The sequence below is a fragment of the Anabas testudineus genome, chromosome 4 (assembly GCF_900324465.2).
Source record: "Anabas testudineus chromosome 4, fAnaTes1.2, whole genome shotgun sequence".
Taxonomy (NCBI): Eukaryota; Metazoa; Chordata; class Actinopteri; order Anabantiformes; family Anabantidae; genus Anabas; species Anabas testudineus.
This window is the reverse complement of record NC_046613.1, coordinates 1,697,787-1,715,161: the sequence shown is the minus strand read 5'-3', so window position 1 is coordinate 1,715,161 and position 17,375 is coordinate 1,697,787. Positions and strand designations below refer to the sequence as shown.

The 17,375-nt window shown below is 39.6% G+C and overlaps 1 protein-coding gene across 1 annotated transcript; it reads right to left on the bottom strand.

Moving 5' to 3' along the window:
• Nucleotides 1-756: 756 nt before the first annotated feature.
• LOC113152418 (serine/threonine-protein kinase pim-2-like) lies at nucleotides 757-3,502 on the bottom strand. The gene is made up of 9 exons (XM_026345662.1): nucleotides 3,368-3,502; nucleotides 3,059-3,247; nucleotides 2,433-2,771; nucleotides 1,922-2,016; nucleotides 1,785-1,832; nucleotides 1,449-1,664; nucleotides 1,195-1,372; nucleotides 927-1,103; nucleotides 757-848 (listed from the first exon to the last, which is right to left on the bottom strand). Exons 1-9 carry the CDS (start codon nucleotides 3,429-3,431, stop codon nucleotides 757-759), a joined length of 1,398 nt encoding a protein of 465 aa, XP_026201447.1. The 5' UTR covers nucleotides 3,432-3,502.
• Nucleotides 3,503-17,375: the final 13,873 nt, after the last annotated feature.

The following is a 17,375-nucleotide window of genomic DNA, read 5'->3' as shown; positions in this document are numbered from 1 at the left end:
AAGCCTTGCATATGCAAATCAACACCCCCTCTCTCAACAGAGGTGGAGGACTTAGACACAACCTGTCTTCTATTTATCATGCTGCCCCTTCATCTATCCCCAAAAATGCCAGAACCAGTTCACACCTGCACCAGGTTGGACACACTTAATGACCCATTTTAGGTGTTAGGAGGGGTTGGGCAGAAGTGTGACTATTACATCCTTCGCATCCTCCCCATCCTTTGTTTCACCTAACGAGCCTGTTCAGGCTAAGGGGTGGAGTAAAACCAAACCTGGAGCATAAATTTGTGGTCTCTAACCAACTATCTTCAGACTGAAGCAGCTAGTTGGATGAGTAGCAAAACGTTTTAACCTAACAAAAGGAAGTCCAGTTGCCATGACTCAACTTCAATTTATATAGCACCTAATCAGAACAAGTAATTTGAAAGCATGTCACCATGTAAAGTTTAAAGCTGTACAAAATACAACAATACAACTGTACAGAACTGTGTAGAAAACCCAACAAATCCCATTTGAGCAAGCACTAGGCGACAGTGGGAAGGAAAAACTCCTCTTAGAGGAAGAAACCTCCAGCAGAACCAGGCTCAAGGTGGGCGGCCATCTGCCTCGACCGGTTGGGGTGAGTGGAAAGAGGAGAGAGAAAAGAACAGGAGGCAACAAAAAAAACAACAAGCGACAGACAAAACACTAGGCAGGTTAGGAGGGCAGTAACTGCATGCTGGAAACATACAGCATGCCTTGGAGGTCCAGTCTGAATTACATCAGCCAGGGGTGGTGCTTCAGTGTCTCCAGGGTGGGTCGAGCCTCCGCTTTCTTGACCAGGCAGCTATTTATAAAATCTTGGCAGTCTGGACAGACGAACAGGAGTCATGTTTTAAACACTGCTCTCAGTATTACAGGACTACATGTGTATGGTTAGGACTTACCAGAGGAAAGATTTTCATTGATGAGAGGATTTTCAAAGATGATATCCTCTTCTGTGATGAATGGGAGAAAACCATGCAGCATCCCAAACACCACCACACCAAGCTGCCACACTGTAGTGGGTACAGCCGTGTACCAACCACGGTGGAACCACTCAGGGGTTAAGTAATCGTAGGTTCCTACAATTTTTCCAGAAACAAAATGAAATGGTGAGGGACTGCGGTTGAGGACAGAGAAAAGATGCTAGAACTGGACGATAAGACAGCCTACCTTGATCTGCAGCATATTTCCCATTTGTCAGAAATGCACCTAAGCCAAAGTCAATGAGCCGAACTCGGGGGACAGCAGAGCCGGTTTCTATCAGAATGTTTTCCAGCTTGATGTCCCTGTGGAACACACCTTTGGAGTGCACCTCAATGAGAGCATTCACCAGTTGTTTGACAATTATCTGAGGAAGAGATTTAATGAGTGTGGACATGCTGGGTGTGGACAAACAGAAACACACTTAGCCATCGGCTACTTACTTTAGCCTCATACTCATCCAGGTACTTCCCTCTAGTGTTCATATAATCAATCAGGTCCAGGCAGGGAACTGGTCTCTCTAGGACAAGTATCAGCTCACTGTCCAAATCATACCAGTCCAGCAGAGTCACAGCTGCACTGGTTTGTCCTTCTTTTGGATTGACTTTGAGCATTAGTGCCACCTCCACAGGGATCATTTTAGTCCGGGTGTCCATATACTACAGACACAAAGTGAGAAAAACAATGAGAAATTCAGTATGTCTACAAACACACAAAGAGCTGGAACTTTGAGATTTCATGAGGTACAAGAGGAACTTGTGAGGATGTCTTCAACTCACCATTGCTGTGCGCCTAACGCCTGATTGGGGAATGTGTTTAATGGCTACCTACAGAACAGGAAAACAAAAATGTGTTTAGTGAATGTTGCGATGCACAGTGGATACTTAAATTACACAGGTGTGTGTGTAAAACCTACAGGCATGTTGTCACATTTGCGATAGCCTTGATAGACTCTCCCAAAGCCTCCTTTGCCGCACAGCATCTCCTCCATGTACTTGGCCTCAAAGGCAGCTGCACAGACAAAACACAAACACTTTTGTCATAGTTGTAAAATGATCATTTCAGCATTTTCTTAGATGGTTTTAATCCTCAGTAGATATCACAGGCTAATTGGTCCTCATTCGAAATTTAGGATTCAAGATTCTTTGTCATCACTGTACCGAGTACCACAAAATTAGAGCAATCCTTACAGTGCAAGACAATAAAATATGAAATAAAATTATTAAAAAAAAACATTTACTTGTATTAAATACAATATTACACAATAATTGAATGTGAAGAGTGTGAGTGTTAAATACAGTGTAGCACTGTAGTAAATATACAATATAAGGTGCAGTAAAAAGTAAACATGAAGTAAAGTGCAGCAATGCTAAACGTGAGAATATACCAGAAAAAGAGGAAATTCATCTACTTCTATCTCATCTCACCTCTGCTGTTAGAGGGAACAGTGTTGACTGACGATGAGGTGCAAGGTTCGTTATTGGAGGACGCTGCAGTGGCAGTTTGTTGGCTGGTGCCCTCACAAGGACTGGGAGTATTTCTGCTTCTCTTCCTGGGTTCCTTTGTCTCCTCTTCTGATTTCCTCTTCAGACCCTGCTTGTCTTTACCTTCAAAGCTGACAGGGAATCCACTGACAGAATAATTGTGATCTTCAGAGGGTCTGGGGGCCTCTCTGCTTCTTTTCCTTGGCCCTTCTGTGTCTTCATCAGACGTGGACCTGCGCTTGCCGCTCTTCTTTGTTTCTATGCTGCTGTTGGAAGTTGAACCTAAGACGGTGCAATCAACAGCAACATGAGTAAGATAACCTCCCATGTAGTTAAGTGGGAAAAGTTAATACAAAGTGTGTACACTGCTGTTCACACTCTTCACACACACGCAGACACAGACACACAGACACTATTCAGACCTTCAAACATCTGAGCACTTAACTTTTATTACTGACTCTGAGTTTCAGCATTAATCTAAATCTGAGCAAGACACAGAGTCTCCTTGTTCTGTTCACTGTTCACACACTAAAACACATGTAATGAAATTAATTTCTGTCTCTTTTAACCTGTGCTCTTGGGGGGTGCAGGCTTTGCTAAGGCAGAACTGGATTGAGGTTCCCTCCAGGCGTAGCTGCAGCCCGGGGAGGGACCAGAACTTGTCCTGCTCTTCTTTCTTGCTTTGTAAAAGCTCCTGTCAGAGCTTTTCTTGAACGTGCAGTTTTCCACTGCGTAGAAAACGGGATCAGTTTGGTGTCCTGTTAGAACAGACAAAAATTATGTTTGTTACATGTGTTGAATGTGTATCATCTACTGTGAGTGATTGAAGTGATTAGTAATCACTGCAATTCTTGTTGGATTTTGTCTCCACTACTTACCCAGTGCTTTACTGGACACCCGCCACTGAACAGCTTTTGCTGTTGGCCACGATTTTGACGTCATAACTCTCAAACACTAATGCCTGAATAAACCAAACTTGTATTTGTCTAAGTCTGGACTGTGTTATAGAGATCTGGTCTCTTCAGTGCAATGTCCACACACATATGACATCACAGTATTCCACTGTCTGTCAGGTTCCACATTAGAATAATTTAGAATGTTATATGAGAGCTAATCACATGTATACATTTAATCCAGCACATGACTTGGTTTCTACGGTAACCTCTATGGTAACATTGAGATTTATTCTTAAATTATATCCAGACATGTTTAGGGCTGGAACTGCGTGATCTGCCAGCAGACATTAGCCGTCAAAGCCGTTCACCAGTGCATGTGTCACTAATTGAACTTTTTTACTAAATGCAGTATTCTTGACTCCGGACAGAAACACCACCTACGTTTGTCAGCAGATTATATTCAGTTTTTCGATCCTCAAAGCATCACAGACCTCAGGCCTCTCCAAAATCTAGCATATTGTTACACTATGTTTTTACAAATCTTCTGACAGATACAATTTTATATTTGTTTAACGATAATAGGACTGTTAAAGCGCTGATATTTTATGTAGGATTTTCAAACAAGCAGACATAAATTTACAGGGGAGGTCAGAGAATACTATAGCTATAAGCCACTTACATGGTGATACAGGCATGTGCATAGTTATGTTGGAAGCTATGCAAGGTTTGATCATGCAGGTGTCGCAAAAAGCACACAGATTTATCAAGTACACTTTAATTGTCAATTATAAACGGTTGAAGAGAGAGAGACAGCAGTAAACATACACAGAAATGTGTGGACTCAGGATTATGAAGTAGTAATTCAACTAAAAATGTTTTACATAGCCACACATAATACATTTTATTTATATTCATATATTAGTAAATAAAAATACTTTGGCACTGTAGGATGCTGAAACTGAATTATATAGAAGGCTATATAATTCAGGATTCTCCACTTTCATCATATTTACATCAAAGTTGTATTCTAGTCTAAAACTTGGAAATGAAAAAAAAGCTTAAAGGAATACTTCTTCACAAAAAGAGCAAAGAGCTGACCACTGTTAACTTATTTTCATAAAGAGTTTATACATCAAAGTTTGGTTCATGAGTCAATAATGTAGAATGTGGTTTGGTATTGTCTTATTGAAATAATAAGGACCCGTCCTGAAAAAGTGATCTGGATGGCAGAATCCAGTGTGTTGCTCCAAAACCTGTATATTTTATTAGATAGTATGTATATGTACGTTGCCTTTTAGTGCACCCTATACCATCACGGATACTGGCTTTTCAAGTGTGTAGTGATAAAGGCTGGATGAATGCTTGCCTCTTCAGCCCAGAGGACACAGTGTCCATGATTCATATTTTGACTCATTAGACCACAGGAGAGGATTTGACTTCACTTCAGACTATCTAAAATGGGCTTGGTGCCAAAAAAGGCATTTTTGGATCTTGTTTCTACATATACGTTTTTCTTCCTTTGCATGATCATGTTTTAAGTTGCGATTGAGGATGCAGCAACATGAAGCACAAAAAAATCCACCTTTTAAGACAATCCTAGCAGTTTGGACTGCCTCATAATCAGCTAAACTGCTTCCCTGTTATGAGTGCAACTCGGAAGCTTTGTTCACTTGGCAGATATACAACCTGTTGTTAGCTCAGTAATTATTTAATTAAAGAAGCAATGATTCAGATATTAGACTTATATTGTTATTATCAGAACTTGTTTAGTTCTTGGTCTGTTTTGCCCCACAGTACAAACCAAATAAGATGAGTTTTGTGTGTCAGGGTCACTTCACAAGCCAAATACCTGGTCTGCCTGGCTGAGCAGCTGAAGGATGAAGCCAAGCTGGTAACGTGCAAAAAGTGAATTTTGCAGTCTTTTACCTTGGCTGCTCTCTCTGTGACATTACAAGACTAAAGACATGAGGACAGCATTGAATAAAGACAGATTGTGGAATAGCTTCCTTCATTTATGCTTGCACAACCCTGGGACCAGATGCAATACCTGCTTCACAGTCCTGTGAAAATGTAAGCATGCGTGCCAGTCACATCACCATACCTGAGAAATCACTCCTTTACTCCATCTTAAGTAGTGTTTCTTAGTACGAAGCACATCTAAACAATATTACTGATGTTAGTGGTTTCATCCCCACATGTCCCTCACCTTGTCTTTCATGGCAGTGGCTACAGCAAAGCAAATAGCACTTGTTGCATGTGTAGAAAACTGTTAAGGCGTCATGTGTACTGTTCTGCAGATCTCATTTGTTCCTTAAAGAAGACATTTTCGTGGATGGATAACCATCATGGTAAAAAACTTCTGTGTCCAGAGAAGAATGTTTTAAACTTAACTATGGTAGCCTACTAGCTCAGGGGTCAGCAACACCATAAGAGCCATTTGGACTTGGTTTCCACAGAAAAGAAAACACTGGGAGCTGTAAATACTTTTTGACATCTAAAATGAAGATAACACTGTATATATATATATATATATATATATATATATATATATATATATATATATATATTTCTTTATCTTTACGCTTTGTATAAACAACTATAGTGTGTTGCTTTCATAGTTCATGGTGGAGAATAGCTATAACTACAATTTAAAAAAAAAAGAACTAAAACAAATAAAATACACTTAAATTAAATACTTCCCTACAATCCCAAGCCACGCAGAGCCGCAGTATACGGATGAAAGAGCCGCGGGTTGCAGACCCCTGTTTCAAACAGCCAGCTGACAGCTCAACTCAGGTATTCCACATATGTGACCTTTCCACATAATAGTCTCACTTTTTGCAAGTAACACACAAACCCAGCAGCTTTAGACATCATAACGATAAACTGATAGCATCATTGCAGTTCATTAAAAAAACTGCTGTGGACAGTTCACGGGCACTGTGACTGTAGACTGTAAGTCTCCACCTATGACATGTCTAAATTCTTTCAGTGAGAAACAGTGAATTGAATTGTATCGGTTATAGTAGAAACAAGTAGAGTTTCTAGTTTGGACAATTTTTTTGTATAAACATGTTGCAATGCAAACTTATTATAAATTCTTCAATTTAATCCAAACACCTTCCTCCATCATCCTGTCAGCTCTGTCTTCGCTCACTGCACCAACTCGTTTCAGTATGTGTGGGTGGTCAGTGATAAAAAAGTAAGCTCCTCAGCAGCTCTGCTGTATTCAAAAGAGTGTGTGCATGTGTGTGTATGTATGTGTATATACTTTGAGATTAAGCAGTTCTGAATCCAGGTCATTTATTAACATGGGATGTGTAGAAATATACGCTTATGTAATTGGATACAAATGTGGTTTCTCAATCAGCAGCAGTGTTAATATCAGGCTGAGTGTTATAAAGGGCATGCTAACATTTTCAACTGTCAATCACTGACTAGTGTTGCTGTTATTTCTCCTGTGAAAAATGAAAGTCATCAGTGATCTTGATCTTTAGAATGTAAATAAAACCGTGGATGAAACGATGCTGGTGATTGATTACCTTTAATGCGTACAACGTGTGAATACATGGACGCTCTGTTTTTAAAGCACCAGTTTAAGAAGGCACATAGAAACACATTCAGTGATAAGAGGTTTAAAGTGAAGATGAAAGTGTTGCTAAAACTCCCGTGGGCTGTGCTTCAGCATGCAAAGACGCCTGCCCACCCTCTTATTTACATGTCTCATTTACATATTTAAACGGCAGATAGAACACATACATTTCAGCGTTTTGCATACGTTTGCTTAATTCCCTCTGGTTCCTTCTGCCCAAATGATGGCCAGAGGGAGCTGACAGAAACACGGAGAGGAGTGCTGTGAGTAGAGGGGAAGAAGGAGGGATGGCAGGAATCAGAAGGAGAGCTGGTGGTGGGCAGGAGTGTGTTTGTGTCACTGCATGCAAAGGAATTCTACTGCACTTGATCTCATTTGGCACTCCTCCAGAGAAATGGCGATTCTAACAAGAAGAAACAAGAAAGGGATTCAAAGACTTGGTCTTGTATGTGATCCCTGCACGCACACTATAATAAAAAAGACTCAGGCATGCATACTCATAAGCTCTCCTCCCACTGTGCTCTTATTCCCACAATTTAATCAAGTGCCGCTTGTACTTTGTTAAATGTATAATTATGGCAATTTAAGAGCACCTTTATGAAATAGTCCCATTTTTGAGTGCTTGATTTTTGTGTTAAATGTATTTTACTGGAATATCATAAAAATCATAGGCTTAATAATGTCAATATTTGCTAAATGAAATAGAACTAAAATGACCACATTATAGTTGTATGACTCCTCCAACCAGTTACATTTCAGGTGACATGCATGTCTGTCACCTATCAGTCCAAGTAGAGGTTTGGCAAGATGTAATGAACTTAGAAGAAATTCTCCTAAATGTGTTTGTTAGAGCATATATTCACAAGAATGAAATAGACAATATGTTGCAGTGACCTTTGGCCTCACCAAAATCGAATTAAGTACATGTTTATGCCAAATTTGAAGAAATTCCCTTAAAGCAATCTTATGATGCCGCTTTTGGAAGTATGGGAGGTCAAAGTGACATTGACCTTTGGCCTTTGACCACCAAAATCTATTCAGTTCATTCAGTTTTTGCCAGCACAGAGGCATGTGCAGAGCACACAAGATATAGGTAGTGTCCCCAACTACCTATTCATTCTGTACATCATATACATTGGCATGATCTGTGTTAAAAGAATAGTTTGACATTTAGGGAAATTAATCTCACTTATTTGTTCTTTCATACCACTCTAATGTTTGTGTGTTAAGGTGACTATGAGGGAACCATGAGCTGATAATAAGCTTAGTTGGGAGAAAATTAGTGTATTACTTAAATGTCAGACTGTTTCCTTTACTGTTTTGGTTAATGGTGCCAGCATAAAACATTTACACAGCATTTGAACACTAACTGCACAGTATTAATGTGGACATTAGCTGTATCACAACTGACTTTTCCATTTGGTTGCTGCATTCCCTCTTTGCTGGGTTAACAAGGTGCCAGTACATCTCACAGAGAACCAATTAGTCAGAAAATTCACCTGATGCATACAAAGGTGTCGAGCCCACTCCAATTCTTCTTCTTCTTTTAGCCTTCTTACTTGTGATGTGTCTCTCTGATTATATGCCTATACTGTACAAGTGTGTGTGTGTGTGTGTGTGTGTGTGTGTGTGTGTGTGTGTGTGTGTGTGTGTGTGTGTGTGGTCATGGTATGTGATTAGCCATAAAGAATAAACCCATTTAAGTCTAGCGCCAAAGGCCACAACATCACATCAGCCTTATAGCGACTTTACTCATTGTGAATGTGCCACCGTTACCTCCCACAGCCCTTTTACCCCAACACTAATCTATTGCCCTTCAAGCAGAAAAAAACACACATAAACAACCCCACATTTGTAAAGCAATCGTTGTGAGGACATTCAATAGTGTGATGTATTCTCTACTCTGTTACCATAAATCCAATTTTAACCTTAACTATAAAACCAAGTTAGTGCTTTGAGGTTGTGTGAGAAACTGACCTGGACAAAATGTCTTTACTATCCCATCATCTCCTCACTTCTTTTAAAGTCTAAAACTCATCATAATGTATCACCACACAAATACACACATTACCACTTAGTGAGGACAAAGGGAAATGACTCAAAGGGAGCACCAGCTGTTCTATTGCACGTTTGATTGCAGAAATAGCCAAACAGTAAAATAGTTTTCAGCCAACTTGGACAGTAGTTTTTCTAACTGATGAAAGCTAAGCCTGACAGAGCTATATGAAAACAAGAAAACGAGCTATATATTCAGAGGTAAGGAAACTGATGTATACCTTAAATTACTAATGTAAGTGTATTAGTAGAAGTTATTGTGCTGTGTAATAAGACAAGATGAGATAAACTTTATTAATTCCCAAAGTCAGGTTTTCTTGTAGATAGATAATGAAAGTAGTTAGGAAAAAACTTACTTGACTCAGTAATGACTTACAGAGACAGTCAACCATTTACACCTTTGGGCCATTTAATGTCACCAATGAACCTAACATGCATGTCTTTGGAGGTGGGAGGATGCAATGAAAATGCTTCAACCTAACAAGAAGGAAGTCCAGCTGCCATGACTCAAGTGTCAGATAACTTTACATGGATGTCTGAGAATCTTTATCGACTTCCATCAACTTAGTTGTTCAGAAGGAGTTTTTGTGACTCTAGTCTCGGAAGGATTTTATCAGGTCTTCGTACTCCACTTCCTGTTCATTACTGATTCATGTAACAGTTGCAATATAATCAGAATACTGAATGTAGCAACAATCAGAATTGTACTTGAAGTCTGCTGTGTACAGTGTGTTCAGTGTGTGCATGACATGTACCTCTGTGGCGCCCCAGTGCTGCTTAGAACTTTACCAGAGATGCAGTTTCCCAACCTGACAAACTGTGGACTTTCTGTCAGTGCTCCAGGAAACAAATGAGGGCTCAACAACGATTCCTTTCAGGTATTCTCTCAGGATGATTGGTTAGACTGTATTTAATGCACTTGAAAAAAAACAAAGAATATAATCCTCATAACTTGCAGGTCCTTTTAGATGAAACAAATCAAAGTGACACATGCACAGCATCATCCATACCAATGTGTTGAAAAAATAAAGTTGCTATGCAAAACAACTAGGCCTATCATCATTTCTGACAAATAATCCCAGTGAAAAATATAGAGCAGAGAAAGTATGCTAACTGTAGTAACATGTTAGCCTTAGCTACATCGTTTGTTCCAAAACACAGTTAGTCAGTTAAACTTAACATATAAACTTGTTCACTGACAGAAAGGTTAGTCTGTTAAAATGTTTATGCAAACATTATGCACTCTGGCTGTGTCAGAGGGCCTGAGGTACATATTTTCAGACAGGGCAGTGGAGGCGATCTACACGTTTTTCCAGCATTCAAATTTACAGACATATTCTTGGGACATCCAGGTCCAATAGTCTTTAGCCTGAAAAGCTGCGTATATAATTTGACTCCTTTAAATAAATGTTGTTACTTCTCCAGTGTATGTGGGAGAGTCTCCCAGGAGAAACAACCCCCATCCCATTGGTACAGTTTATTTAACACTGCAAGGCAGCAAGAAAATTAGATTTTTTTTAATTCTGTTTTTTAATATTGAGCCATTTACTGTAAAGAAAAAAAAAAAAACACTGACAGTGTACTTGTACAATTTAATTTGCTGGATTAGAGTATGTTGTATAAACAATGCAATGATTTCAAAAAGCTCCTATTAACAAACACAGTTTGCAAATTTTATTTGCTAGATTAACACTTCACTGCAGTGAAAATCTGTGGTTATTATATTAACCAGTATTATTGTCAGTTTATCAAAAATAATATAGTGTTGTGTCTCTCCAAATCCTTATATATCTAATTCCTCTGTACTGAGAGCTCCATAGTCCAGAAGCTATTATACATGACGGTGGCCACATGGCCACACTTGGTGACACACACAATTTTATTTTGACACTTCACATCTAGAAAAACCTAATGAATAAATAATATCCCTCTGTTTATTTCATAGAAATTAGTATTTTGGGTCTTTTTAGCAAATTACTCCAACTTTTCTGCTATATACAGTATATTAGATAATTCTGGAAATGTCCTCATCATATAGAGAGAAAACCAGTACTTGCTAATGACAAAGTATCTTTGCCTGAAACTGAGAGTCTTAAGAGTTTAAATATTTGATGACTGAAGTCTTTTGCTTGCTGGGTGAAGTTCTTTCTTGAACGTTTTGCTTCAGTTATAGAGCCTCTAACTTACACTGTGAGTGCAGGTGACCAGGTCTGTGCCTTCTGTACATCAATTAACAGCTTACCTGGATAACATTCTTAACAAATTCAGGTTCATTCTCTGGTTCATTCTCAGCCAGTCAGCTGATGGGGTAGATTTCTTTTTTAGCAGCTGATTGGTACATAGTCTAACATGGTTCAACATCACTAAAAGTGATCCTTGGTAATGTGGGATACCGTCACATTTCTACCACATGACAACAGAAGTACGTACTAATGGCCATGTCTAAGTCTAATGTGACATGCTAATGACAGACCACAAAGACACACTGCTATACTGTATACTGGCCTTTAATTCTGCTCTCCTAACAAGCAGCTGAAAATGCTGCAATACACATGCCAATAAAATGACAACTGGGTGATTTTTGCATACTGTAAGCCAATGGGAAGTACAGTACAGTGACAGGATGGTTGGTAAAGTGTACAGGAATATCTGTGCAGAGTATGGGCTGGAAGTTCTAAGGTCAAAATGAGTTGGGATCCACTGGTAATGGCTAACCAGAGAAGCATAGTAGTGGTGGACAAACAGAGGTAGAAGGCTATAGTGATAGATATAGCAATCCCAAGTGATAACATCAGGAAGAAGGAACATGAGAAGCTTGAGACAGATCTGAGGGCTAAAAGAAAGATGGAAAATGAAGCCCTCAGGGCTGTGACCCCCTTAAGTTAGAAAGTGGCTTCAGCATATTTCAGGTGCAACATACCAGTTCTGTGTTCAGAACAACAAAGGAAAAGCTATGATACTGCGCAGGACCTTCAAGCTCCTAGGCCTTAGTGTAGAGGAGCCATGCTTCTATTTTATTCATTTTCTAAATAAAATGAATAGTTGCTGTAGTCATACCTCTACCCAGAATGTACTCTTGAGTTGACTCAGGCATTCCAGCCAACTACAAACTGATATCCAATCTGCCCTGTGACCCACCCCAACCCCGACACAGGAATAACCTGTATGAAGAAATCAAGATCAAGAATTTGTCACAGTAAAGTCACCCAGTCTGTCCTAACACACAACCACAGGGTCAGATAACCACTAGTTGTCTCAAAAATGTTTCACTGTGTCACGCTTTCACAAAGTTAATTTAGGTAAATTCCAATATAAGCAGCCAAGAGCATAAAACTCCACTTACACATCAGTCTCTGGATCAATGGGAAAATCAAACTGACAACAGCTCGCCATTTTCAAAATGGTTCAGTACCTGAACTGCTCAGGAAGAAAGAGATAAATGTCATATGGAAAGCTTTATTTAAAAAAAGTTAACAGAGCTAAAACAGTCACTTTATATTTTGGCACTTAATACAAAACCTGAATGAAAACAAAACAGTGGCATTGAAAGAACTGCACTGAAAAGTATTAGTATATAAAAAGCTGCACTGAAAACCCAAACACAGGTATTTAAGTAACAAATTAACTTATTCATATTTTGATAATACATTTTATAATTATGTCATTATTTTTATATTATTTGAATTCTGTTCAATGACAGCCCTCTCGTTTGTTTTTCATGTCAGTGTTCTCTCTGTGAATGTTTTTTGTACAGCTTCTTCTCAACTACAGGAGAGCTAGTCGGGTGCGGGGACTAAGGAGAGAGTGATTTGCATACTAAAGGTGAGACCCGAGCCTCTAGCTGCTCAACATAACGGCATAACCTCAGTCTGTTTCCTGTGCTTCTCTAAAGGAGGGAAGCAGGCAGACATCCACTTTGAGTATGGCACGACACTGAAATAATACAGCAGTCGTGTGTAGTATTTCAGTCAGGTCTTCCACCCCCAACCCCAGTCTAACAGCAACAGATATGTCACCAGTATGTCATGTTAGCAGAAGTGACACAGCAGTAATAACATCTGAACCCAAGTGGTCTACTGGACACCTTGGAGACCCATGTGTACAGTATGGACAGGTGAGAATGGTGATGTGTCATCTAGCAGCGTAGGCTGTGCACCTACTGTATGTCTCTGCAGAACAATGTTCTACTGCAGTACTTTCAACTTAAGTTATAGTAAAGAAGTCAAAACTAAATGTGTGTGTGTCAGAGATGATGTGGAAAATGTTTCTAAATTGAAAGCACAAGAAAGAAAGAGGTAAACAGCACGAGGCATCGCCCACTATCACAGCGGGGTCTCTTTGGTTGTCTGATTGACGTGTGAAGATGAAAAGATTTTTTTTTTTTTTTTCAGCAAACTCTCACATGTCGGCCAGCTCTCTGTTTCTCTACTAAAGCCTGTGTCATTACAACAGATATAAGGTTTTTTCGTCTGACCCTGTTGAACTCTGAACAATAACTCATATTTAGAGTCGGAAGTTTGCATTTGTTTATTATACACAGTCAGTTGTAGCTCCCAGGCATATTTCACATCCCCTGGCCCTCAGAAATCTCTGTGATGTTTCAGTTCAGAGGAAAGTTCTGTTTCTGCATACAGTTGTTTTGGTGAATGTGAGTAAACAACAAGACCCAAGCAACACTGAACAAGGGTGTACACTACTTGGCGAACACAGGTTATACAACCTGTAACCATTTTCATTCATTCAAACAAAAACATCCTCCAAACTAAAAGAAGCCTACACAGCAGTGAAAAGCTCCTCTGTCTCCTCTGAGTCATAAAGCTGAAAGTCTGATGGGAGTGGGAAGAGCTGCAAAAATCATTATCTGATGCACAGAAACCCTGTGTGGGTGAAAGTTTGGTTTTGATTATGTTAAACTGCCTGGAGGATTCACATATTACCAGTAGTACTGAAAATCAATTCCTTTTTTAGATTAATGGCCAGATTTCAACGGAGAAAATTTTAGTATGTCAGGGAACGACCTTTTTAACAATGCACCAATATGAGAAGTATCACACTGGTGTAACTTTGAGCAGAAAGATTAAAACGTTGACCATAAATCATCAGAAATGATTAGAGAAGCTCACACTTTCCCAATAGATGACTCTAAATTGCTTACTATTTTTACAAGCTGTACTATGTACAGACAGACATTGCAGTATTAAATGGACAGTAGCAGTGCCAGGTAGCATAAAAGTAGAGTAGTTAGGTTAGGTCACTGACCTACTTTGGAAGTGCTCAGAGCCCGGTGATTGTGATTATGTGGACACATTCGAAGAAGAAGCTAAAGTCAAGGTTCCTGAAGATCAGTAGAGTAACAGGCTGGAGAGTATTCTGAGGGCTGATCAGGGCCCACTGATCACTCAGTAATGGAGGAGCTGCTGGCAGAGCAGAGCACAGGTGAATCTGATTACATTCAATACAGGAGAACACATCAATAAGGGTGGAGTGAACTGGAAGTTGAGTCACAATATCAAAAAAAAAAACAAAAAAACAAAAAGATACAAAAGATAAAAAAGATAAAAATACAAGACTGGTGAATCAACAAACAGAATTCTAAACTCTTAAGGAGACAACGTGACATGGAATAAGTTACTGTAATAGAAGCACTGAGGCAAACAGCTTAATTGGGCTTAATAATTCATTTTGAACTCTGGTGTTGTAGAGTTGTGTCGGTGGAGTTTCTATCTCCGTAAGATCTGACTAAATAAATGTGTAAATTAGTGTGAAACTACAGCAGAGGTGTAAATTAAGGTAAAGAAACATTTTATTAATCCCCCAAGAGAAAGGTTCTATAAAATCAATACAGAATGTTTTAACCGGAGAGAAACGCACAACACATCAAGTGTAAAGTCCTCTGAATGTGACAATGTGACCAAACTTTTTTTGGACAGTCTTTTTAAGCATCTGCGGTTCTTTTAAAAAATTTAGTGTAAGCAATGTGTAATAAAACATCAAGGCAATGGGTACATGTCAATTCCCTTAATTTGCCTCCCTTGCGTCCTTTCTTCATGTCTCAGTGACTCCTAGTAACAATGAATGGAGAGGTGCAAGTAGAAGATGCAAAGAGAGAGGAACTGAGGAAATTAGTTTTCTGTAGATATGAGACAATGAGTTTGTATTTGTGCAATTAGACTGTCTGCACATTGTGGTTTTTGTTTGCAGGTTGTACATTTGAATATAAACCTGCATGTTTAGTGCACGTTTATTTTTTGTTTGCATTAAGGCATTCCTTTTCTATTACAATCCAATATTTCAGTACCACAGAACTAGAATTTTTCCAAAATCAGGCTGAAGATGTGTGAGATGATGTCAAACACTTGGTCTGTCAGGTCTTTAGCCCCCTGGAGCTTACTTCATCAGAGTGTACTGCAGTCCCCACGTGGAACTCCTCTTGTCCTTTGTCACCTGACCCATTAATGTAGACAAAGAAGTGGGGATTGAATGGGAAGGGGTTGGGGCAGAAGGGGAGACCTGGTTCAACTCTTTTGAAAAGATTACTGGACCACATGACATGCCCCCTCAGGCAGCTTTGTCGTTGATGGTGTAGAGCCATAGATGTTCCTTATGCCTCTAGAGACTTCACTCAAACTGTTGCAGTCGATCATATATCCTTTGGTGCTAGTTATCTTCCCAGGACTTGTGACAATCTGCTTCAGTCTTTTGCTCTCACATTCATCACCGCAGCTCTGGGGAACATGAGGCAACTTTATGTATGCAAAACTTTTTATAGACTCAGTGTGATAACATGTTATTGTAGGTGTGAAAAGTGTCCCCACTGTTCCCTAAAGACGGGGCAGAGATAGGCCTTTATATATATTTAAATTTACACTATCTCCATTAATCTGCTCTGCTTTGGTAGCAGAAAATTGTATTTTCACTATTTGAATGTTGTTTCTTCATCTGATTTACTCAAAGTGTATTCTTTGTACGAAAATAGCTCTTCCTCATTCTGAGCTACTTAAAATATTGAAACTGTTGAGTAAAAGATGTATCTAAACACTAGCATAAGACATTCAGAACCAATATATTACTTCTTTTTCACATTTTTCCTATGTGCTAATATACACATATTACAGTATTTCAACAGCTGCAACAGTGCTACAGAGTTACACTTTTCAGATGTCTTTATACAGCTTAGGTGGACCTATCACATTAGTAAATAACACAATCAGTGAGAAAAATGAACACTGAAAAATATGTATACTCTTCAGTTTAAATGAATTTACTTCTATATATACTATATAAACATATATTTTATGTGAAGCCGAGTTTTTGTCCCTTCCAACCAGACATATAAAAACACAGCTGTTAATTTATCAATTTTTAATTTGATCAATTAAATGTCACAATTCCAGCCTCCTTGCTGCCTGTCTGCCCTCCATGTTGTTTTGGTCAGCTTCCAGCTCCTCCCCCTTCCTGCTGCACTCACTGATTGGCTGCACCTGGTGCCTGACCCCTCTTCCCCATCTCACAGTACTGGACCTGAACCTGCCTTCAGCCGATTCCCCTCACTAGACCCGCCTGACCTGAACCTGCTTCCTGTATGCCGCTCTGTCTTTGTGAGTGTTTCCTCTCTTTCTGTTCTCTCCCTCATTGATCCTTTCCCCGCTTTGACTCTTGGTTGGCTCTTCTGGTTTTGGACTCGGACTGTTGTTTCTAGCGTGGATTTTGCCTGCCGTACTTCTCTCTGAACTGCCTTTCTGTGTATGATCTGGATTAGCCCTGACTGACTTCTAGCCTGTTGGACTTTTTGTTTGAACTGACTCTGTATATCACGCCTGGACTGTTTAATCACACTGTTTACTGGACTCTGGATTTCATCATTGTAATCTGTATTTGGATTTGAACAGTTTCCCCCAACGTACTTCTACAAACTGTTATCACTCAGTTATTCCATGAGTCTGGGGGAGTCATTCCACCGTCTCATCTGCTACACGTGCTCTCCGTTGGTCAGCCATCTTGGCTGTGATGTCACACTACCACTTCCTGTGACCAACTACTTCGGGTTCACCCAGACCTCCACACTCACGCTGCACTGACAAGTTTCCTACAAGTACTCATCTCACTTATTCCCTTGTACACTTGTTATTGATAAAACCTTGAAAACTCTTTCCTGTACTCTGTGTCCCTTTGAATGTTGGATTGTACATAGGATGTCAGGTGTTATTGACAGAATATAAAACACACTGACCAGGGCAGTGCAGACCTGTGCACAGTGTTTTTATTTGATTTTTATGTCAAATTACACGGTGACAGCAATCTGTGTTGTTGGCCAGGAGGTTTGAGGTCACTGGGGCCCTCAAC